We start from the raw sequence: 24,370 nt of genomic DNA, 5'->3' as shown, positions 1-24,370 counted from the left end.
GACTGATGCACAGAGAACACTACCATCACGGAGAGCACCATTAAAGTTAGGCACGGGGGATTTCCAGTGAGAGTTATCAAACAAAAGTCAACAATAAATTCCCTAGGGGCCGATTTAGCTGTTCCAATATTTTCTTAAAGTTTATTTTTCATAAAAAAAACTTTATTCAGGATTAGGTACAAACAATACAAATTCCAGAGTGAAAACACTATAAATGTACATCACAGGTTACGGTCACATTAGAGCAGTGATGGCGAACCTTGGCACCCCAGCTGTTTTGGAACTACATTTCCCATGATGCTCAGGTACTCTGCAGTGTAGTGGTGCATCATGGGAAATGTAGTTCCAAAACAGCTGGGGTGCCAAGGTTCGCCATCACTGCATTAGAGTTATCAGGGGAATGCATACAATGATGGGCATAATCCCCTTCAAGTAATACAGCCATCAAGACCATGGAAATAGAGGTACAACCCCTCCAATACCCGGGGACAGAAACCAGGCCCGACTATCACCAAGATAACCCTCACCCAATCAGTAGGTGGTTCAGGACAAAGTCGACTGTAGCCAAACCCAGAGTGGCAAGCCACCGGCACCATAATTTGTCGAATTTTCCAAAGCACCCCCAGTGTTGAAAAATATGCCTTTCAAGCATTAAAGTGCAACCCATCCTAGATAAGCACTCAATTACTGTAGGGGTTCAGAGGCTGTCCAGTGTCTTAAAATTAATTGGCGAGCCTGAAAGAGGGCTCTGGGTATGGCTTGTCTAACGGAATCTTCTATCTAAAAGTTTCAAGAGAGATACGGCCATTGCTTGCCATCAGGTACAACATACAAAAGGCTCTCTCTGTAGTGCTGTACAGCAAGTGGATGTACATTAATGGTAACTAGTGGTAAAGATTTCACCCAGTTCCTCAAAGTGAATCTTATGTGAAAAATAAATGAATCTAGAGTAAAAGTTGGGTAAACCTTGTATGAAAATATTGAATAAAATAAACGTGAAAACATTGATAAATGGATTCATTAGTGTTTTGGGGCACTCTGACTTTTTATTTTTAACTACAATTAAAGCAGAATTAACCAAATTATCATTGATGGGCAGGGTTTTATAAAAGAAGAAATCCCATTGTTCTCTACTACCAAATATGTTCCTCTCTGCTTGTCAGCAGTATTGTACACTGAGCCACACATGCGCAGCTCAGCATACATTTATTGCACCCCTTTGTGCCACAATGATGCGACTCCTGTGCACATGCTCAAGACAGACATCATCGCGGCCAAAGCCATCCAAGCATCTGACCCCAAAAGGAAGAGCAGGCAAACAAGTAGTCACCCATGACGAGCAGAATAGCTGACAGCGCATCCCTGGAGGGCATCACAAGTCTATCTGCCTCCACCTAGGTTCAGCTTCTTTTTTTTTTTTTTTTTTTACCTGAGTTTGTACTTGCGAAATGTATTTTTGAATCTGAATGTTCAGCGATTCATTCTGTTTCCTTAAATCCTGTAATAAAGTATTAAAGCAAACATTAGATCTCAAAGATTCTGTTTATTCTGTTTATATATAGGTTCATTTAATGTCCCTATCCCCAGCAGCACTCATTGCCTACCCAACCCTCAGAACTCCATTAAGCCAGGAGGAAAGGAGAAAATATTCAGCACTTGTGGGTGTGGATGAGCACGTGACTCGTTACCCTTCCTCTAAGCCCCTGTACACACAGTCGGACATTCTGCCAACCAAATCTGCTGGATTTTGTCCGACGGATTGTGTCCAAAACTGTTGCATACACACGGTCGGATCAAGTTGTCGGAAAATCCGATCATTCAGAACGTGATGACGTTATTTTGTTACGACGGGACTACATTCAGGCTAGTAGCCAACAGCTTTGGTGTAGGAATTTGATCTGAGCATGCGTGGCACTTTGATCGGAATTCTCTACACATGATTGGAGTATGTCCGATTGGACCAGTCTGTCGGAAAATATTTCCAACAAGTTGGAAAATTGGGTCCGACGGAATCAGTCCGATGCATTCCACACACAGTCGGATTATCCGACAACACGGTCCGATAGGACACATTCCGACGGATTCTCCGACCGTGTGTACAAGGGCTAACACACCAATACTTGGTTGGATGCCCAGTGTAGTAACAAGGAGGTCAAAAGCCCTTCAACTACAATGACCATTACATACAGGGCTGCCTTATTTGTTTTCAGCAGAGAAGAGGTGCAAAAAAAGGGGAACCATAAAGCAAGCCTGCTGCTTTGCCATTCATACCCAAAGAACAGGTTTGCTTTGATATAAAAACTGAGCAAAAAGTTGATACACCTATGGGTTTATTTACCCATCAAAGGATCTGTAATTACATATAGTGAATCTTGATTCGTCACGCCTCTGACAGACAGTACCATTAAGGCAAGTAACATTTATTCTGGTTCAGCAATTTAGCTTTCAATGTCACTCCTTCCCCTCCAGCCTGCTCACTATACAATAAAAACAACATTGTCGCCTCTTAATTAGGAAAGGATTAGGTGGGAGGGAGGTGATGAAGAAATCAGTAAAGCTGAATCAGGAAATATAATGCAAAGCCAGGAAAATTATTGTATGTAAACAACAAGACTGGCCCAACAGAATTACAAATCCTTAAAGTAGTATTAAAGCGTGAATCCACCGTTTTTTTTTTTTTTTTTTTAAAAGCCAGCAGCTACAAATACTGCAGCTGCTGACTTTTAAAATGACACTTACCCGCCCAGCGCACCCGCGATGTCGGCACCTGAAGCCGATCTCTCGATCGTCTCTCGGGTGCTGCCGCCGCCATCTTGGGTATGGGAATCAGGAAGTGGAGCCTTTCGGCTTCATTTCCCGGTTCCCTACTGCGCATGCGCGAGTTGCGCTGCGCAATAAGGATGGTCCCCGCTGTCTCTGGGATCCGTGTGTTTCCCAGCAGGCAGCGGGGGACCTTCGGAAAGGGGCGTAGATTCTGCGGAAAGGGGCGTACCTTCTGCAGAATCTACGCGGGAAGTGGGTGCAGATACCTGTACTGTACAGGTACCTGCACCCCCCTCCCCCTAAAAGGTGCCAATTGTGGCGCCGGAGGGGGGGGGGGGTTCCAACGAGCGGAAGGTCCACTTTAGGGTGGACCTCCGCTTTAAGCATTTTTTGGGTTTAACACATTAAGCACCATAATAGAAACATGCCCCAATAAGCTATTTGTTAAAATTCCTAACCCTAGCATGGGAAAGACATATCAAGAGGTAATAGTGCTACACATCCCAAATGGTACAATATTGGAAAGTCCCCCCAGGATTTTTTTTTAGCAGCAAGATAAGGAATTAGAATAAGTAATTTAATATAGAAAAATAAATTCTTCATTTAACTTTGACTCTAATGCCACGTACAACAGACTGGGCTTTCCGGCAAACTAGGTCTGATGGTCTTCACAACGGACTTTCAGAGGAGCTCCAATGGACCTTCCGAACTAACGGACTTGGCCACACACGAATGGACCAAGTCCATTCAAAAGTCCATTCGTTTTGAACGTGGTGGCGTAAGACGGGACTAAAAAAGGAAGTTCAATAGCCAGTAGCCAATATGTGAAAATCGGATTAGCCCACACATGATCGGATTGTCAGACGGACTGATTCCATCGGACCTAGTCTGCCGGAAAGTGCGGTCGTGTGTACGCGGCATTGCATTTAAGGTCTTCTTCAGAGGATTAGTTTGCTGCAAAGAAAGAAATATTTATATATATATATATATATATATATATATATATATATATATATATATATATATATATATATATATATATATATATATATATATATATATATATTCACATGTCAAATTTTAACAAACTGTTCAAAAATTGTGGTATAAAAAGTATGGATAACAGTTACCCAATGGAAGGTGTATTTGGAAAAACACTCTTAAATTGCTTATCTTGCTGCTAAAAAAATAAATAATAAAACCCTGGGGGAACTTTCCCATAAAATTCCTAACCCTTTGTAGCTTACAGCTTTCAAAGCTTCTGGCTCCTGTTAAACTTATTCCTTTGAAGACAGGAAGTTCAGGGAAGTAACACTAACAGGGCCATGAAGAAGCAGTCTGTTAGCTTCCCTTGTGATCATAGATTATGGGGCTGTTTCTATTGAGGCATACAGTGCAGGGAGATGACTGTAGTCCCTGCATACAAGGGTGGTTCCATAGGATGCTGCAAGAGAGGAGCCACTCTGAAGCAGGAAACCTGGGGCAGTGCTCATTGTTATGGATTAAATTGGAACATAGGCAAAGATTACCCACTTGCTGACCGACCTATAGCAGTTTTACTGCTACAGGGCGGCCGCTGTGCACAGGATCGCATATATACACACGTAATCCTGCACTTCCAAATAGTGGGCACAAATGCGCACAGCCGTCAGCTCATCCCGCTGTGATTATACACAGCGGGAGCTGATTGGCAGGTAGCGTGGAAGATTGCCGCTCTGACAGGAAGAAAGGCCTGGAACCTGTGTCTCTGCAAAGCAGGGACAAGGATTCATGTCTTCCCCTAGTAAAAGGGCCTCCCGCACTGAAATAAAACAAAGGCTAGGCACAGTTAACCCCTTTGATCGCCTCTGATGTTAACCTCTTCCCAACCAGTGTCAGTGCATATTTTTAGCACTGATCACTGTATCGGTGTCACTGGTTCCCCCCACCCTCCAAAAAAAAAGTGTCAGTTAAATAAAAATTCCATAAATATATCTCATAGTTTGTAGACACTAACATTCATGCAAACCAAGCAATATATACGCTTATTAGGGTTTTTTGGCCAAAACCTGTAGCAGAATTTATTTGGACTTACATTGATGAAGAATTTTTATTTGATATGTTTTATAGCAGAAAGTAGAAAAAATAATTTGTCGGCCTTCTTTTGTTTATAGCGCAAAAAATATGAAAAATGCAGAGATAATCAAATACTACCTAAAGAGAGCTCTACTTATGGGAAAAAAATGACAAATTGTATTTGGGTAAAGCGTCACAGGACCACACAATTCTCAGTTAAAGTAACGAAGTGCCGCATCTCAAAAAATTGCCTGGTCATGTGGGGTGGGGTTAAATCTTTCCAGAGCTGTAGTGGTTAAAAGATAAAGAAGCTGCATACTTCAGGAGGTGAATAAATCAGCTGCTAAAAAAAAAAAAAAAGCGTGAAAAACTGACAGTATCACTATAAAAAGTGTATAAAAACCCTTCAATATTTTTATATTTTTGCGACGTTGTATCCAATAAAATTTATGTCCTTTTTTTCCCTACATATAGAGCTTTCTTTTGGTGGTATTTTGATCACCTCTGCAGTTTTAACTTTTTGCACTGTAAACAAAAAAAGGCCGACAATTTTGAAGAAAAAAAAAAATCTATTTGTTACTTTCTGCTATAAAACGCATTCCATGGGGGAAAAAAAAGCTAAAATTAATTCATCAATTTAGGCCAAATCACAAGCAGCGTATATTGATTGGTTTACCCAAAAGTTATAGCGTCTACAAACTACGGGAGAATTTACTGAATTTTTATTACTTGTAATGATAGCGATCAGCAACTTATAGCGGCGGACAATCGGACACTAATGCCGCGTACACACGACCGGACTTTTCAACATCAAAGGTCCAACGGAACAATTCCGGCAGACCATTCGATCGTGTGTGGGCTGCAGCGGACTTTTGATTTACAAAAATCCGACAGACTTTAGAAATGGAACGTTTCAAATTTTTACGCCGGAACTCCACCGAACCCAGTTCCTACCGAGAAATCCGCTCGTGTGTGTGCTAGTCCGACGGACAAAAACGGACGTGAGGGCAGCTATTGGCTACTGGCTATGAACTTCCTTATTCTAGTCTGGTCGCACGTCATCACGTTTGAATCCGTCGGACTTTGGTGTGATTATGTGTGGCCAAGTTCGTTCAGTCGGAAAGTCTGTCAGAACTCCCTCAGAACTCCGTCGAAAGTCTGTCGGACCTAGTCCCTCGAAAAGTCCGGTTGTGTGTACGCGGCATTAGTGACACTTTCTGGGGGGGGGGGGGGGGACAGTCACACTAATACAAGTATCAGTGCTAAAAAATATGCAGTCACTGTACTAATAACACTGGCAGGGAAAGGGTTAACATTTTGAATTGACCATATGTCTTTTTGCAATTAATGTCTTATGTCCAATAAATTATTTATTTTGATAGCATACTGTCTGGGGTAACTATATCAATCTTTTGGGCTTCTGCCCACTTTTCTATAAAAGAGTAATTACCAACTGTGGGAAGGCAGCCCAGCTGATTGGCTTCCGCTGTTATTGGACACAGCGAGTCGCCAGCGGCACACGTGGGCATCCCAGACCCGGAAGTGAAGAATCAAGTACAGGTGCGTGATTCTGCACAGTGTGTGTATATATATATATATTATATATATATATATATATATATATATATATATACACACACACACACACACACACACACACACATATATACACACACACAGTGTATGGTGGGCAAAGTTTAATTAAATTTCCGTTTTGGTTTTGAGCCAAGTGCATCAGTGCACCATTACTTTAAAGCAGGGTTTCTCGGCGATCTGTCGGTGTGCCCCATGCCCTGTGATGTCCCCTGTGATGTGCCCCATGCCATTTCATGTGCTCCATGCCCTGCGATGTGCCCTGTAAAGTGCCCCATGCCCTGCATCCTGTGATGTGCCCCATGCCCTGCCATGTGCCCTGTGATGTCCCCAATAACCTGCCATGTGCCCTGTGATGTGCAAATGCTCTGCCGTGTGCCCTGTGATGTGCCAATACCCTGCTGTGTGTCCGATGTGACCTCCATAATTTGCCCTGTGCCCTGCTGTTAGCTGTTGTTGTGTCCTGCTGTGTGCCCCATTTTCTGCTGCTTGGCCCATGATGTTCCCCATTTTCTGCTGTGTATCCCATGTTTTGCTGTGTGCTCCATGATGTGCCCCATGCTCGGCTGCGAGTCCCATAATGTGCCCTGTTTCCTGCAGTTTGTCCCTTAGTGTGCCCAATGCCCTGCTGTGAGCCATGTAATGTGGCACATGCCCTGCTGTGTGTCCCATGATGTGCCCCATGTTCTGTATTGTGCACGGCTGTATGTCCCTTGTGCCCCCATGTTCTGCTGCATGCCCTATGATGTGCCCTATGTTCTGCTGTGTGTCCATTGATGTGTCCTGCTGTGTCCCCCTTAATGTTCCCCATTTTCTAATGTGCACTCCATGCACATTCTGCTGTGCGCCCCATGTAATGTTCCCTGCACTCTGCTGTATGGCCCTTGTGCCCCATGTTCTGTTGTATGCCCCATAATGTGCCCTGCTGCCTCCATGTAACGTGTCCCATAATGTACCCTAATATCCCCCCTGTATTGTGTCCTGACCTCCTGTGCTCTGCTCTGCTGCCCCCTGTACACTGCTCACCTCCAGTTAAACCCAGAATTGAGCATCTGTGCAGAAAATAAAACTGCAGATCTGAACATTATTTCAGGGGTTCCCTGAGATCTCAGACTTTTTAAAAAAGGTTGAGAAACACTGCTTTAAAGTATGGCGCAATACAATACTAACACTTTTTATACCTTGAGTTCGTCTTCACTGTTAGCAAAATTAACACGTTCCAGAGACAGCGAGTCCTCCATCTGTTTTATCTCCTTTTCCTTCTCTTCAATTCTAAAAAAAAAAATACATTAAGAAAGGTCAGAATAGCAATAAAGACTCTTCGGTGGCTGAGCGGCCAAGGGCATAAAGTGAAAAGAGCCTTCAAAACGCAAGAGAGAAAGAGAAAGAGAAAAAAATCTACAGGAAGAACTTCAGGGCTGTACATTTGTTTATATCGCATAAAAAAAAGACAAAAAAGAATTATACTTACGATTTCTGCAACTCCTCGACAATAACTGATGCAGAAGACTAGAAAAAACAGAAACACAAAAAGATCAACAAAACACCAATTTTCGAACATATATGATAGAGAAAAAAAAAACACTGCCAAAGGACAAAGTGTAAATGCCTGCTACCCTTTGCACAACCATCACAGTCTTGGTTTTTAGAGTTTTGAAGCCCATTCAATAATAAATATGCACATTTGGGCAAACACATGGAACAGAATAGAGGACTGGTGCTTTATTTTTTAGGATACATAAACCACAAGGTTAAAGTGACATTAAAAGGTTTTTAAATAAATATAAAAAAAAAAAAAAACATGTTATTCTTACCTGCTCTGTGCAACAGTTTTGGAGACAGAGCAGTCTCAATCCCCTTCCTCGCAAGTCCCCTACCGGAGCTCCTGGCTCCTCCCCCTTAGCCAGTGGCCCCAACAGCAGGCTGCCATAAAGAATACCCGCCACATGCCTATTGCTGTCACAAGGATGTTTACATTCCTTGTGAGAGCAATAAACGTGATAAAAAATTAAATAAAAAAAATCTGAAAAAAGGTAAAAAGCCCCTGTTCTCCCTAAGCTAGCGCACAATGGCGAACACATACATTGGTACCGCAGGCACACATCGTTCGTCCCACACATGTGAGGTATCACCACGAACATCAGATCGGGGGCAGAAATTTTAGCACTAGGCCTCCTCTGTAGATACCATATATTGTCAAAAGTATTAGGACACATTCCTTTACAAGCACATGAACTTTAATGGCATCCTAGTCTTAGTCCGTAGGGTTCAATATTGAGTTGGCCCCACAGTTTGGGGAGGGTCCCTACCTGTTCCAACATGACTGTGCACCAGTACACGAAGCAAAGTCCATAAAGACATGGATGAGCGAGTTTGGGGTGGAGGAACTTGACTGGCCTGAGTCCTAGAACACCTTTGGGATGAATTAGAGCCAACACTGCGAGCCAGGCCTTCTCGTCCAACATCAGCGCCTGACCTAACAAATGCACTTCTGAAAGAATGGTCAAACATTCCCATAGACACACTCCTAAACCTTGTGAACAGCCTTCCTAGAAGAGTTGAAGCTGCACAGGGTGGACCAACTCAATATTGAACCTAGTGGACTAAGGCTGATTTCAAACTGAAAGCACCGACCTTAGTGGTAAAGCACTGCTCATTTTGGTGGAGCTTTTAAAACCCAAAGACGGGGTTCAAAACTTCCGTATTGGGGTGCTTCCAACTGCCCATTCATTGCAATGGGCAAGAACGTTTTGGGAGCACTGTATATAGCGCTCCCAAACCGCCCCAAAGATCCTGCTTGCAGGACTTTAACATCCCACAAGTACACCACCTGGGTGTGAAAGCACCCATAGCAGAGAACAGGAGGCAGTTTGGGATGCCATTAAACTTCATGTGCATGTAAAGCCAGGTGTCCCAATACTTTTGACAATATATTGGTAACCTGTAAAGGGTTTTAAAGCATCACGTAGGGATAGTAAAATTTACGGCATTCCTCGCCACTTTGCAGGCGAACACAATTTTAAAGCATAACATCTTTTGTATCCATTTACTCAGTGTGACATTTTTTTTTTTTTTTATTGGGTTATGTATTGTGTTTTTTGCATTCAAATAAAAAAATTTAAAAGTGCATTTCTCCCCAAAAAATGTGTTTGAAAGACTGCTGCGCAAATACCGTGTGACAGAAAAAATTGCAAAACCCACAAATGTATTCCCTCTAGTGGCTCTGCTTTAAAAAAAAATACTGTTTTGGGGTTCTAAGTAATTTTCTAGCAAAAACAAATAAATCTGATTTTCACATGTATACAAGAAGTGACAAGAAAATCCTGGTCTTCAAGTGGTTAAAGTGAAAGTAAATCTGGGGTTTAAAAGGAACACCCCCACGATGAAATAACGGATGCTGTCACTACTGGACTCTTTAAGAATACTAGTTCCTGTCATTCTGATGCCTTGGCTTCAATGCCGTCTGAACTGTTGATCCAGAACATTCTCAGAAATAAGGAATTCTAACACTTTACACCACAGGTGTCAAACACACGTGGTCCGCAGCGGCTCCCGGCCGCCACCACCGGCTCTCACCCGCTCTTCCTGCTGTCACTTGTACATGGCCTGGAGTACAAATACTTGTTTCCCGCTTTCCTCTCCCTAAATTACTATGAAAAAAAGAAAAAGGTCAATTCTTTTTACCTGAACTTGCACCTGGGAATGGTATTTCTGAATCTGAACGTTCAGCGCTTCATTTTGCTTCAACAAATCCTTAGAGAAAAGAAAAAAACAAAAACAGTTAGACCCATCTTAAAGATAACATTAATACTTCATTCTATTTTTGTCAGTTTATATAGAAAAAAAACACCTGGAGTCAACCGTCTCTACAACTCTCTGGAAGTAGTAAAATATCAAAATTTCCACATGCAATATTAGCAAAAATGTTTCCTTATTAACCTCCTTGGTGGTATTATTTCAGATTTTTTGATGCTAAAAGCACTACAATTATTTTGCATGGAAATTTGGCATTTTATATTGTAGGCCTGTAATTCTTAGGAATAACACTTAAATCTGTCCAAACAAGAGTCTAGTAGACATCCTGGGTATGATAAAGTTTGAAAAACAAAATCATAAATTATAAAATAAAAAATAACTATAAATAATTATAGCAAATAATAATATAATAATAAAAAAACACTGAAATTTGCTCAGTTGCAGAATTGTCGCTATCATTACTTTCAGTGTTGAGTGATAGCGATTTGTGGGGAAATCCATCATCAAATTCTGCAAGTGACTCTAATTTATTATCAATGCATTCTAGCTGTTCTAAAACCACTTTTGATTTAAAAGGGATGGTTTTGGTTGCTATGGACAATCTCCAGTTTCCAGGCAGAAATAGATCGAGTGGAGGACGATGCGCACACAGTGCGGGGAGACATCGCAGGATCCTGGGGACAAGGTAAGTAACCTCTGCATGGATCCTGAGATGCAATCCCGAATGTGGCGCGGGGTTACCGCTTTTGGTACTGAAAATCCACCCACACAGGGGAATACCGTCCGGTGGGGGGGGGGGGTTTGTTAAAAGTACTTCAAGATGAGCTCCAGTCTGGGCCCAAATTTTTTTCAAAGTCAGCAGCTACAAATAATGTAGCTGCAAACTTTTAATATAAGGACACTTACTTCTCCAGGGATCCAGCTATTTCAACACCCCGAGCCTTCAAGTGCAGGCATCTTCACACCAAGGACAACCAGCAGTGAAGCCAAGCTGGTTTCACAGCTGGTTTCCTACAGCACATGCTTGAGTCGCGCTGCACTTTCCGAATGGTCCCACCGTTTTCTGGGACTTGTGTGCGTCAGGGGGAAGGAGAAGGGGCCGGGTATACTTGGGGATTAGCCGCGGCAATCTTACCCGGAAGTGGGAGCGGTTACCTGTCAAAACCAGGTACTCACTCCCCTTCGAAAAAGTGAAGAAAGTGGCAGTGGAGGAGGATGCAAACAAGTGAAACGTCCCCTTTTGGGTGGAGCTCTACAAAAAGTCCTGAACCTACTAAATATGTACAAAGCAATGTATTTAGCATTCTTTTGTATGTATTTTTTTAGCATTCTTTTTGTATGTAATGTATTTAGCAGAGAAATGGTTATTTAAAGCCAACACTGGGAGATTAGGTCCGGGTGGAAGTCAAGTGAAAGCTTGGAGGACCCAGGTCCTCCACAAATTAGCAAGTGACAGCAAAGGATCATATAATGAACATTTTTATTAAGGAAAAGCCAAACGAGATAGTACCTGCATCTGAATCTGAAGGTTGTCATCTTGCCCCGCTTCCATGAGCTGCATGAGTCTCTGCTCAAGCTGTTGGTTGCTCACCATTGTGTCCGTGAGCTTGCTGTGTAAACTCTGAATTTCAGCGTCCTTGGCAATAAGCTTCGACTGAAAATCTGTAAAAAAGGAAAGGGTATCAGGTGATTATACAGAACCAAAGAGGGCAAGTAAACAAGTTAATCAGCAATAAACCAGCCTTATAAATTGCACAAGCTTCAAACCTCTTAGGGTCAATATCAATAGGCTTTCATTGAGTATTCCATTAGAACCTATGCAGGTGCGTTTTAAAAGAAAAATGCAACATTTGACTGAAAAATGCTGCTTTAGATCAGCTTTCAAATTGAAATGCACCTCAACAGGACACGCTGAACTCAGAAATATATTGTAATAAAAAACAGGACAAATGCAGCCTTTAAAGAGGAAGTAAACTCTCCCACTCTGATGCTTCTTTTCATTTAGTCCATTATAAGCAATTAACAAACTATAGCCACTGTAATCCATCCCAAATCGCATATTACTTACTGTTTAATCGCTTAAGGACTGCCTCCTGCACATATACGTCGGCAGAATGGCACGGCTGGGCACAAACACGTACCTGTACGTTGCTCTTTAAGTGCCCAGTCGTGGGTCGGGAGCACGCCGCCGGCAACCCGGTCCTGAGCTCCGTGACCGTGGGACCAGCGGAGCCGATCGCCACTGGGGTGTCCCGCGATCGGGTCACAGAGCTGAAGAACGAGGAGAGGTCTCTGTAAACAAACCTCTCCCCGTGCTCCCTACTAAGCCCGTCACTGATCGTCTGTTTCCTGTTACAGGGAAAGACGATCAGTGACGTCAGACGCCAAGCCAAGCCCCCCTACAGTTAAAAAAACAAAAAAAAAACAAAAAAAAAAAACACACACACACACACACACACGCAAACACCCCCTCCCAGGCCCCTAGTGGTTAACTCCTTCACTGCCAGCGTCATTTACACAGGAATCAGTGCATTTAAATAGCACTGATTGCTGTATAAATGACAATGGTCCCAAAAATGTGTCAAAATGTCCGATGTGTCTGCCATAATGTTGCAGTCACAATTTAAAAAAAAAAAAAAAAAAGAAAAAAAAGGAAAAAAATAATAAAATAAATAAATAAATCGCTGCCATTACTAGTAAAAAAAAAAAAAAAAAAACACACAACAAAAATGCTATCAAACTATCCCCTATTTTGTAAACGCTATAACTTTTGCGCAAACTGAGGAAAAGATTTTTTTATATATATTTTTGGGGGATATTTATTATAGTAAAAAGTAAAAAATATTGCATTTTGTTCCCAAAATTGTCGCTATATTTTTGTTTATAGCACAAAAAATAAAAAATCACAGAGGTGATCAAATGCCACCAAAAGAAAGCTCTATTTATGGGGGGAAAAAAAAGGATGTCAATTTTGTTTGGGAGCTACGTTGCACGACCACGCAATTGTCAGTTAATGCGACGCAGTGCCAAATCGCAAAAAGGGGCCTGGTCCTTTGGCTGCAAATTGGTCCGGGGCTTAAAGTGATTGTAAACCCTTACAACACACTTTGACCTACAGGTAAGCCTAGATTAAGGCTTACCTGTAGGTCCAAGAAATATCTCCTAAACCTACACGGTTTAGGAGATATTTGCAGAAAAAGACAGGCACCGCTGTCTACGGCGCACTGAGCTCGGCATCGTCAACGACGTGTCGGCTCCCGTGCGCATGCGCAGGAGTGACGTCATCGCGGCTTCGCCGAAAGACAGCGGTGGAGCAGCGAGACCCCACCGAGAAGATGGATGCGCCAGACTACAGGGGACAGCGGTGACTTCGCTGGCTCCTGTGTCAGGTAAGTGACACATAATGGACTACTATGCAATGCATAGTAGTCCATTATGCTTTGCCTTTGCAGGGAATGAAAGAGGAAGTAAACTCATCAGGGTTTACTTCCTCTTTAAGTGGTTAAAGAAACTTAAAAAAAAACTTGTTTCCAGGGGGTTAGGCAGCGCTATCTTAAGTATTTATTTCTGAGTCCACAATGGAGTGCTTTCCGCCCTTACATGGAGCACTTCCTGTACTGTTAACCAAGCCTCCTTCTCAATCCAACGTTTCTATGGCAACCCTAATTCCCTGTTCATAGCGGACTTGTTTTATTTCATAGCATTTCCTTGTGCCAATTGTCTAATGTTTGCCTGTGTCGGTCTCATCAGCTTCAGCAGATAAGACTGCAGTAATGGCCAGGTTTACACTGCATGCGATGTCACATGGTCACATGGAGTGTAGTGGGAAGCTCTGAGTGATTATGCAGCCTCCTGGGAGTTCAGTGTTGTGCAGTGGGAACTCCTGATAACAGATAGACAAGCACATAGAGTGTGCGCCGTAAATCAGGGAAGATCTGGGCATGCTCAGTGATGTCATTCTAAAGAACAAAGGATTACAATACCAAGCAAGTAAGGAGATATCTACAAGCAGTGATCATTAGCCTTTTTTATGCCAATTTACATGGGACAAAGTTGTGGGGGAGAGTTTACAACCACTTTAAACTGCCACGTGTGCTGCTCCATTAAAGTCAATAAAACTTTGGTGACAACTAAAAAAAAAAAATGCCCCCTGTTCAATTATTTGAATATGTATAGGCTGCAGCCCACACTGAAATATGTTCCCAAATCTATATAAATAATGTATTCAAATAGTGACGGACAACCCCACTAACACAATTATACATCACAATAGCCAATTTGCATTTGAAATAAATAACATGAATTAAATAAACTAAAAAAATATATATTTTTCAGCACGCAAGCTATTCTATATACAGTATGTGATATAGCATGCAGGTTACTTTCATTTTTTTTTTAGCTTATTTCATTTATTTCAAACAAAAATCTGCAATTGGTATGTATAATTGTTTTAGTGGGGTTGTACGGCACTAATGGAATTTCGGTGACATGCATGCCAAACACAGGGAAAACATGCACATTGACTCAACTCCTTGAATAGACTATCACTGAGGGGGTGGAAGGCAAACTGCTACAGGCACTAAATGAAAGGTTAAAAAACAATAATGTTCATTAATTATTCTTTTTTTACTAGGAGCTTGGAAAGCATTGCATTCACAATCAGCAGATTGCCATGCACGACTCCAGCAAACTTGTCAGTGCATCTGCCTGCTCGTACCTCGTACGGGCAGGCAGATACACACGGAGAGAATCAAGAGACTACCAGAGCACTCAACAGCACCCTGGTAGTTCATTGAGAACTACAAGCCAACAGCTGCAAAGGTCATCAGTACATGTATCAAAAAAAGACCAAGGAAAAATCGAAGGAAAATTCAAAGCTCTACTTACAGACAAGCCTGCGACCATCCAGATTAACCTGACTAACCGTATGCATTTAAAAATAGGGATTTAGTTGCACAAATTTGCAAATACATGCGCAAGATGCAGGCCCAGGCAAGGCACCCTGTGATCTGTAGTACCTACCTCTAGCTTATAAGAGGCTCCACAGTGGAAGCACATGCTTTCTGATGAGACAGATGAAGGCAGATAGACTGGAGGGAGCCCACCCCTCATTAAAAAGGTACAGGGGTACATTGAACACCCAGCATACAGCACAATGGCTGCAAAGGTGTCAATGCCTGGTCTGACCTAAAATCAAGCATACAACAAATTGGCCACTGCCCTCACCTATAACTGGCCTTTGCAGAGAGGCGCACTGGAGGTCAACGCATATAAAAAAAAAAAAAAGACCAATGAAAAATCCAAGGTCTACTTATCGACCAGCCTGCGACCAACCAGATTAACCTAACAGTAAGCATTTAAAAACAGGGGTTTATTTGCACAAATTAGAAGTAGGAACTACAGATCACAGGGTGCCTGCCTTGCTGGGGCCTGTAGATTACGCATGTATTTGCAAATTTGTGCAACTAAACCCTTGTTTTTAAAATGCATACTGTTAGACAGGTTTATCTGGTTGGTCACAAGCTGGTCGATAAGTAGAGCTTGGTATTTTCCTTGGTCTTTTTTTGATATGCGTTGCCCTCCAATGCTCCTTGCTGCAAAGGCAAGTTATAGGTGGGGGCAGTGGCCAATTTGTTGTATCTGTACTTGTAGTTTCCAATTCACAGAACTCTGTGAATGAATGACTTGAACAGAGTCATTTAAGTACAGGCCAGTTGCACATGCATGCAAGCAGCTTTCAAATCCTCCCTGTTGCAGCTGAATGCCAGGCTGTTCCAAGAGGCAAAGCTCTCACACTTCAGAGTGGTGCTAGAACTTGCTGCCAATCCCAGCCACCATGCATTCCCACTGGCCCATACTCTCACATATCTAAAGAATAAAAAGAGGGGACTTTAACACTTTCTTACTCTAATTCTAAAAAGGTTTTGCCAATAAAGACACTTTACAGAATCAGGAAATGCATGACTATTAATCAGAAAAATAATATAAGCATTGGATGCTAAGATGTCATTTTTTTTTTTTTTTTAAGGTGGGTTGACTTTCTGGCTTCTGGGATTTCAGACAAAGTAAAACACAGTACCCATCTGAAGTAAAGTAAAAGGTTACTATATTTCGAAAAACTGAGAAAAGAGCATTAATTATTAAAAAACACAAATGTAGTTCTGACATAACCCACAAACAAAATGGTTCTGACAGTTCAAACAGAATCTTAACATACAAGCTAGCGTTTGAACCTCATGCTCATGAGCTCTGTTATAAAGGCAGCAATATGTATGCAATCATGCCCTTAATTTGGTGGACATGCCCTTAAAGTGACTGTAAATGTTATACTTACCTGCTCTGTGTAATCGTTTTGCACAAAGCTGCCCCGATCCTCTTTTTTGTGTCCCCCGCTGGCGGCCCTGGCTCCCCCCCAAACCCCCCCACCAAATGCCCACAATAGCAAGCCTCTTCCTATGGGGGCATACAAGCAGGTTCACTCCCAAGCCACACTACTGCGAATGGATATTGTCCAGTTTACTCCCACACTCCAAAGACATGCTGGTAGGTTAATTGGCCCTAGTATGTGTACGTATGAATGTGAGTTAGTGATCTTAGATTGTAATCTTGTACAATACATGTGTAAAGTAGTGCGTAAATTGACGGCGCTATACAAGTACCTGTAATAGATTAAAATAAAATAAATTTCAATAGTGTGTTGGGAGTTTGGACAAAATAACAGTTGTTATCTTATATCTTTGCCAATCTCTTAAAATGTTACGTCTTTTTTTTTTAAGATGAAGTGCACATTCAACGCTTTATATTTCTTCTCATCTTATTATTGAGTTTGGAGTAACGAAGCTCCCCTAGCGGGAAGTAAATGGCAGATCGAGTGCTTGGATATAAACAATAATGGCACAACAAATCATCCTAGTGGAACAGTTTGCTTAAGTTCTGAAAAGATGAAAGTGTGATGTGACATGTACTTGGATGGTATGGAAACAAACAGTATCAAATAAAGTCTTATCTCACAAACAGTATTCTCGTCTGTAGTCTTTTTCTTTCCTGCACCAAGTGTCTACAGAAATTCAAACCACAAAGATGTGAGGTGTAACATTGTTGCCAGAAGAGGGAAAACATTTGATGCTTTAAAAACAAAAATTTTACCATCAAGGGTTCTACCCATTTTTATACGTCGGGACCAAAAAAATAAATAAATAAATAAAAAATAAAAAAAAAGTTACCTTGCTGAGCCTTTTCTGCGTCAGATTCCCGTTTCCGTAGATATGATTCAATTTCTTCCCATCTTCTTTCTGCATCCTGTATCTGAGCCTGGAATTCACATTAAAAGAGAAAAATAAAACTGAGAAAACTATGCAAGAACATCAATTCTGGTATATCCGCACAATAAAACACACACTCACAAATTAAATGGGTATAGTGTAAAATGTTTATTGTACAAGCAAATTTAGAACTGCCTGTTCACTTTGACTGCATCTGATAGAAAGTCCATACAGTTCCATAATGGCTGGCTACAAGCAATTAGTATGAAGCATGCTTACAAAATATGCCCATTTATCAGATAAAGGAAATGGAATTTTAAAGCTTAGCTCAAAATTTTTTACACAGATGAATTATTACATTTATAGTATGTTTTGAAGCATTATGAAGAAATATAGTTTTCTATACCCAAAAGGGGCTGGCGTGTCCTTTTAAAGTTTGATGAAAAACTCTTCATGGTCTCTGAACATTAGGTCTGGCAATACTGTAACTAAACAAAGTAGGTACTTTTGGTATTTTGGTACTCACTGTAAAATGCTTTACTTAGTCCTTTGAGGAACATACGGTAAGTCTTTCAACTTTTGGTTATACTGCTACCTACAGGAAAATTGGACACTGGCAAACAAAATACTGCAGGCCCAACCCTGGATAATGTCTACTACTATCTGCATGCCTCCATTTTGTAGCAAAGCAGTATCGGCAGCATCATCATGAAAAGTAGACTGAGACACCCGTGTTGCTCAATGGGCTTAAAGAAAAGTATTTAGTGGAGAGTACAAAAATACACATTTCTCTCTTGTCCCTTGAGGGACACAAAGTCATTCACCTTAGAGAAGTCCAAAAGCAGCTAACACTGAAGTGTGGACAACATAGAAAAAGAAAGATTTACAGGACCAAGAAATAAAAAAAAAAAACTGGCTAATGCCTTTATCTAAAGGAGTCAGTTGAAGGACCTTCTGACGATGGCATAAGATGAGGCCACATACACCTGGTAGAAGAACTAGAGAACGTGTAAACTGAGGTACAAGTGACAGTTTTGCAAATCTGGGAAATAGTTGCTTGATGCTGAAAAGCATCCCCAGATCTAGTGGAGTGTGCCTTGATAGAAAAGGATGGAACACAATCTTTGGGACCATGAACTCGGATAACGGTCTTTCTGAGCCTCCCAAGCATGCTGAAAAAAGCCAGGGTACTTCCCTTATGGGCTCCATCCAGGATGATAAAAGAAAAGGAGAATCAGTCTCTCTAAAGGAAGAAATGGCTCTAACAGCTTGAATCACATTTAGACAATGGATTACAATTTCCTTTTAGTGAACTGGAGGTAGAAAAACTATGTACGGTTTAAAAAAAATATAAAAATAAAAAAATAGGACAGAAAACCCCCAGGAGTATTTTAGCAGCAAGAGACAATAAGTAGAACAAGTTAAAAAAAAAAAAAAAAAAAAAAAAAAAAAAAAAAAAGTTAAGTAAAAAATTTCTTATTTTTACAAAACAGACTAAAATATGAGCCCTGGTTAGAAATAACAAAATCGAATACAATAAAGAGATAAGAGACAATAACCCTGATATTTTAGAATTGATCCTGCCAATGCGTTTCAATAATATGAATTGTAATCTTCATCAGGGGATGGGTTATCGTCAATCAATGGGGAATGAGGTTTTTGATCAGAGCAAATTTAAACAGATTGGAGAAAAAGTTTTGCCTTTAGTTACACTTCAAATTGCATTTTTTTTCCAGTGCACAGAGAAAACTAGACTGAGGAGTGAAAGAACAAAGATCTCTGAATCAAGATTGAAAGACCACAAACTGAATCTTTGTTAGTGCTGGGAGCCAAACGCTGGGTTGAGATGATTAATTCTATAGGGAGTATATAGGGTGGAAGCCCCAAGAATCACACCAAATAAAGTATGCCTTCCATGTCCAACCAAAGACCTTGCAAGAATTAAACTTTCTAGCTTTCAACATCATAGAAATCACTTAATCGTAGAACTTGGACTTCAACTTCAATAGCCAAGCCATTAAAGCCAGCAACTGTAAAGCAGGATGATAAACTGGTCTTTGTTCCAAGCTTCTGTTTTAATCTTGTATTGCCCACAGAGGTCTGTCAAGAATCATACCAGATCTGTGCACAACATCCATATGGGCTGGCCTGGAGTAACGAGTATCAACTTGCACACAACTTGCAACAATGCATGCCAACTTATTCTTGTAATGCAGAGGAGGAAGAAGCTTCAATGGGGTCAAGACATTTAGGCTGTATCAATGCCACGAGTCACCACAGCATCCACTAGAGAATCCCCAAATCTGCAAACAAACCTGTACACTTTGCTGTTGTACCTGAAGGCCAAGGAGGTTAACATCCAGATAACTCCTTTTGTGACAAAAGGCCTACAGCACTTCTGGTAAATTTGTTGCCAATTGGCCATACCTGCAATGTACATAGGAGGACAAGGCAGGGACTTGAAAGTTCTGCCCAGGACATAATGCAATCTACCTCACTCGCCATGGAGAGACTTATGGTTCCTCCATGCCATTATACTACTTAATCCAGATCGGATGACCCAACAGCAGGATTACAAAGACAGCCAAATGGCCCAAAGCTCCAGGATGTTGATCAGGAGATGAGGACTCTTCTGACAACCAAGTAAGTCCCTTACACTGACAAGGTGCCTATTACTCCTCCCCAGCTCAACAGACTGGCATCCATCAGAAGGATCTTCTAAACAATGGGAATGACAGACTTCCAATTGCAAAGCCAACTTCTTGAGTCACCAAGGCAGAGAATCTGGTCCGCATTGCCAAATGAATTGAACTGATCTGTCCAGGGACTGGATTGATTTTAGGCAATTTAACTGCCTAAAGGCAGCTACCACTGCACTCAACACTCAAGTGAAAATCAGATATCTAAAGTGCCTTCTGTGGAACAAATCTAGCCTTAGCAGTCCCAGACTGGACCCACACACTTCAAACAATAAGTTGATTTTGAGGGTTCAGGATCCAACTGAAACACTGCAAATCCTTGACAGCCAAAATCACAGAGTCTAAAAGAGCCCCCACAGACTGTTCACTCAACACATTTTGTGTGGAGCGATTTTCTCCTCTATTGTAGACTTGGTGTTTGTACTTCACAAGTTGGCCACATTAGGGAAGCCTCCAGTTTATCTTTCTACCAAAGGACACCGAAGGGGGAAATGTTTCCATTTTACTTTCCTAGCGCCTCCTTCTCCCTGGCTTTAAAAATACAATATAGTTATTCTTCGTATTCGAAATAGAGGACATAGAAAACCCTCAACTTTATATAGGCGTGCTTGGAACTCGCAACAGAGGTTGGGCCAGAAAAACCGTGTCAGCTCTGGACAGACAACACGAATACCCAGACATACTGGTGTGGCCTAAAACTGGAAGGTCGAAGAGAGAACACCAGCATACATAAATACGCTGTAGATGACTGGAGAAGCTAGCAAAAACATAAGTATAAATTCAGGAAAACCTGCGCTCAATGGCTGATTGAAGAGACTTGAGGGATTTAACATTTTCAGCTGTTAACAGACAAATTATACCAAGCAAGCAGAAAAGAGCAAAACTGAAGAACAAATGCCCACACTCCTGAGGACACTAGCAAACTGAAGCATAATGGTTGTGGGCAGCATTATCTTGTGCTACTCAATATTTTTGTTGGCATTGTAAATTTCTCCTGTGGGCAGCAACATAACCCAACAGTCTAAGAAGCCCAGTCTCTCTTATTGAGCAAGAAAAAAAAATTTCGCTAGAGTTGAGCTTTGAACACAAATGTATTAAAATTTGCACAATCATTCTACTGTACATTCTGTCCAAGTAGTACTGAGAACTTTTCATGAACAGCTCATATTTTATTTTCTCACCTTCAACCCTGCCACCACCTGCTCCTGATTCTTCTTATGCTGTTCCTCCTGAGCCAAACTGCTGTTCTTATCAGTCAATTCTTTCACGAGTCGGGTATAATCCTGACGCAGCTTAATAAGCTCATTAGACTGCCTGGGGAAAAAAAACAGGGCTATTCAGTATTATATTATATATCTAGACATCTAATACTATAAGAGTCATACTATTAAAATTACTGATCTAAAGACTGAGCACTAAATAGCACACCCTTGACAAGCATTGAAGGTCCCAATGGACACAGTGACCTCAATAATCCATAAATGGAAGAAGTTTGGAACCACAAGGGCTGATCCTGGAGCGGGCCAAACTAAGCGATTGGGGGAGAAGGGCCTTAATTCAGGGAGGTGACCAAGAACTCAATGGTCACTCTGACTGAGCTCCAGTTTTTCTCTGTGGAGAAAGGAGAACCTTCCAGAAGAACTGCCATCTCTGCAGCACTCCACCAATCAGGCCTGTATGGTAGAGTTGCCAGAAGGAAGCCACTCCTCAGTAAATGGCACATGACAACCTGCCTGGAGTTTGCCAAAAGCCACCTAAAGGACTTTCAGATCATGAGTAACAAAATTCTCTGGTCTGATGTCTGAAGATTGAACTCCTAGGCCCGAATGGCAAGTGTCTTGTCTGGAGGAAACCAGGCACTGCTCATCACCTGGCCAATACCATCCCTTCAGTGAAGCATGGTAGTGGCAGCATCATGCTGTGGGGATGTTTTTCAGCTGCAGGAAGTGGGAGACTAGTCAGGATCGAGGGAAAGATGAATGCAGAAATGTACAGACATCCCTGATAAAAACCTGCTCCAGAGCATTCTGGACCTCAGACTGGGGCAAAGGTTTATCTTCCAACAGAACGACCTCCCTAAGCACACAGCCAAGATAAAGCAGTGGCTACCGGACAACTCTGTGAATGTCCTTGAGTGGCCCATACTAAAAACCGGAATGAACATCTCTAGAGAAATCTGAAAATGGCTGTGTACTTCCCATCCAACCTGATGGAGCTTGAGAGGTCCTGCAAAGGAGAATGGGAGAAACTGCCTAAAAATAGGTGTGCCAAACTTGTACCCACATATTAAAAATGACTTGGAGGCTGTAATTGGTGCCAAATGTGCTTCAACAAAGTATTGAGCAAAGGCTGTGAATACTTAGGCAAATGCTATTTATTTATTTTTTTTAACAAACTTGCGAAGATTTGAAACAAGCTTCTTTCACATTATCATTATGGGATATTGTTTGTAGAATTTTGAGGAAAATAATTAACACATGTGGCCCGCGGAGCCCTTTGATGTGGCCGCGACCTCCTGCTCTGGAATGGCAGGTTAGCAAGCCCAGATCGCAGGTTGCCGACCCGTCATACCACAGCATTGGTGTTGTGAATGAAGCTGGTGGTAGAGGAAGAAAACGGCTGCAGAGCAGAGCCCATAAGCCAATGCTTCCCTTAGCCGCAGTTTGGGTAAACATCAGTGTGAAAGCAGTTATGCATGACCGCGCCATTGTCATTCAAAATGTTAGTGCTGAAAGCTGAAAATTGGCCTGGGGGTGAAAATGCCTGGTATTGAAGTAGTTAAAGGGGTTGTAAACCCTTGAGGTTTTTCACCTTAATGCAAAGAATCAGTCTCAACTGGAGTGGCTAAATTTCAATCAGTGTATGGCCAGCTTAACTTTAAACATATGCTGCTGATGTCATTTACACCTACAAGGGCTCTAGAGCATGTATGTCGAACACACCTCCGCCACCCCCGCCTCTTAACCTCCACTTTCCCACTGTCATTCTGTCAAGCCTTCTGTGTTTACAAGGGACAGCTTTGATCTCCGAGGCTTCCAGATCCCTGCACGCACGGCAGGGACAAATATCCAGAATCAGAGAGGAAACAATCTCCCTGCAAGGTGAAGCAAAGCCCTATATACAGGAAGGTACTAGAGCCAGGAAAGGTAGAAGAGAGAGATGTGAGGAAGCTTCGGCTAGGTTGGGGCTGCACACTGGGTATACAAAATCCCTAAACTTTGCAATCTGTACACAGCATACCCCTGAAACCTGTACGTATCGCACTCCTGAACCCTGCACTCTGTACATAGCACATCCCTGAACTGGACTCTGCTCTGTACATAGTACACCCCTGAAACCTGTACGTATCGTACTCCTGAACCCTGCACTCTGTACATAGCACATCCCTGAACTGGACTCTGCTCTGTACATAGTACACCCCTGAAACCTGTACGTATCGCACTCCTGAACCCTGCACTCTGTACATAGCACATCCCTGAACTGGACTCTGCTCTGTACATAGTACACCCCTGAAACCTGTACGTATCGCACTCCTGAACCCTGCACTCTGTACATAGCACACCCCTGAACTGGACTCTGCTCTGTACATAGTACACCCCTGAAACCTGTACGTATCGCACTCCTGAACCCTGCACTCTGTACATAGCACACCTCTGAAACCTGAACTGAACTCTGCTCTGTACACAGCACACCCCTGAAACCTGCACTCTGTACATATCACACCCTTGAACTGAAATCTGCTCTGTACACAACACCCCCCTGAACTCTGTAAATAACACACCCCTAAACCCTGCACTCTGTACATAGTGCACCCCAGATATAACAGCCCTTTGGAGGGCAACACTGCTGCTGATGCGGCTCACGATGACATGGAGTTAGCCATCCCTGCTCAGAGTGTTCTGTCACGACACAGGGCTTACCTGCAGAAGTACACTTACTTGCTTTCCATCTGATTGGTGGCCGAGCTCACTGCATCTCTTAGGATACCATTCTCCTGCTTCAAGTGGGAAAGCTGGTTCTCCAACTGCTCACGCACCTGCTGGAACTACACATAGGGAAAAACAAAGCAAGATTAATTCCCCATATACAACATCTTATACTGTGCTATACCAAAGTAAACAAGCATCTTATGAAAACACAATTCTTCCCTCCCAGTAATATATATCCACCAATACGACAAAGCATAAAAACCAAACTCTAACTTAAATAATATAATCTTGAATAGATTGGGGAAGGTTTTAA

General features: G+C 42.0%; 1 protein-coding gene across 11 annotated transcripts in view; it reads right to left on the bottom strand.

Annotated features, from left to right (window-relative positions):
* KTN1 (kinectin 1) overlaps positions 1-24,370 on the bottom strand; it is a 210,426-nt gene that overhangs the window by 73,790 nt on the left and 112,266 nt on the right. For all 11 annotated transcript variants that reach the window (XM_077464417.1, XM_077464423.1, XM_077464420.1 and 8 more), the window contains exons 8-15: positions 24,067-24,173; positions 21,310-21,442; positions 17,391-17,478; positions 11,678-11,829; positions 10,096-10,164; positions 7,883-7,920; positions 7,593-7,683; positions 1,430-1,498 (exon numbers count right to left, since the gene is read on the bottom strand). In XM_077464417.1, coding sequence (XP_077320543.1) covers positions 1,430-1,498; positions 7,593-7,683; positions 7,883-7,920; positions 10,096-10,164; positions 11,678-11,829; positions 17,391-17,478; positions 21,310-21,442; positions 24,067-24,173 — 747 coding nt within the window. The remainder of the gene's footprint in view (positions 1-1,429; positions 1,499-7,592; positions 7,684-7,882; positions 7,921-10,095; positions 10,165-11,677; positions 11,830-17,390; positions 17,479-21,309; positions 21,443-24,066; positions 24,174-24,370) is intronic.

This window comes from Lithobates pipiens, unplaced genomic scaffold, assembly GCF_037356315.1.
Source record: "Lithobates pipiens isolate NorthernLeopardFrog02 unplaced genomic scaffold, aLitPip1_a1.2 Scaffold_30, whole genome shotgun sequence".
Taxonomy (NCBI): Eukaryota; Metazoa; Chordata; class Amphibia; order Anura; family Ranidae; genus Lithobates; species Lithobates pipiens.
Note: the sequence above shows the minus strand (reverse complement) of the source record. Positions and strands in the feature narration are given on the sequence as shown.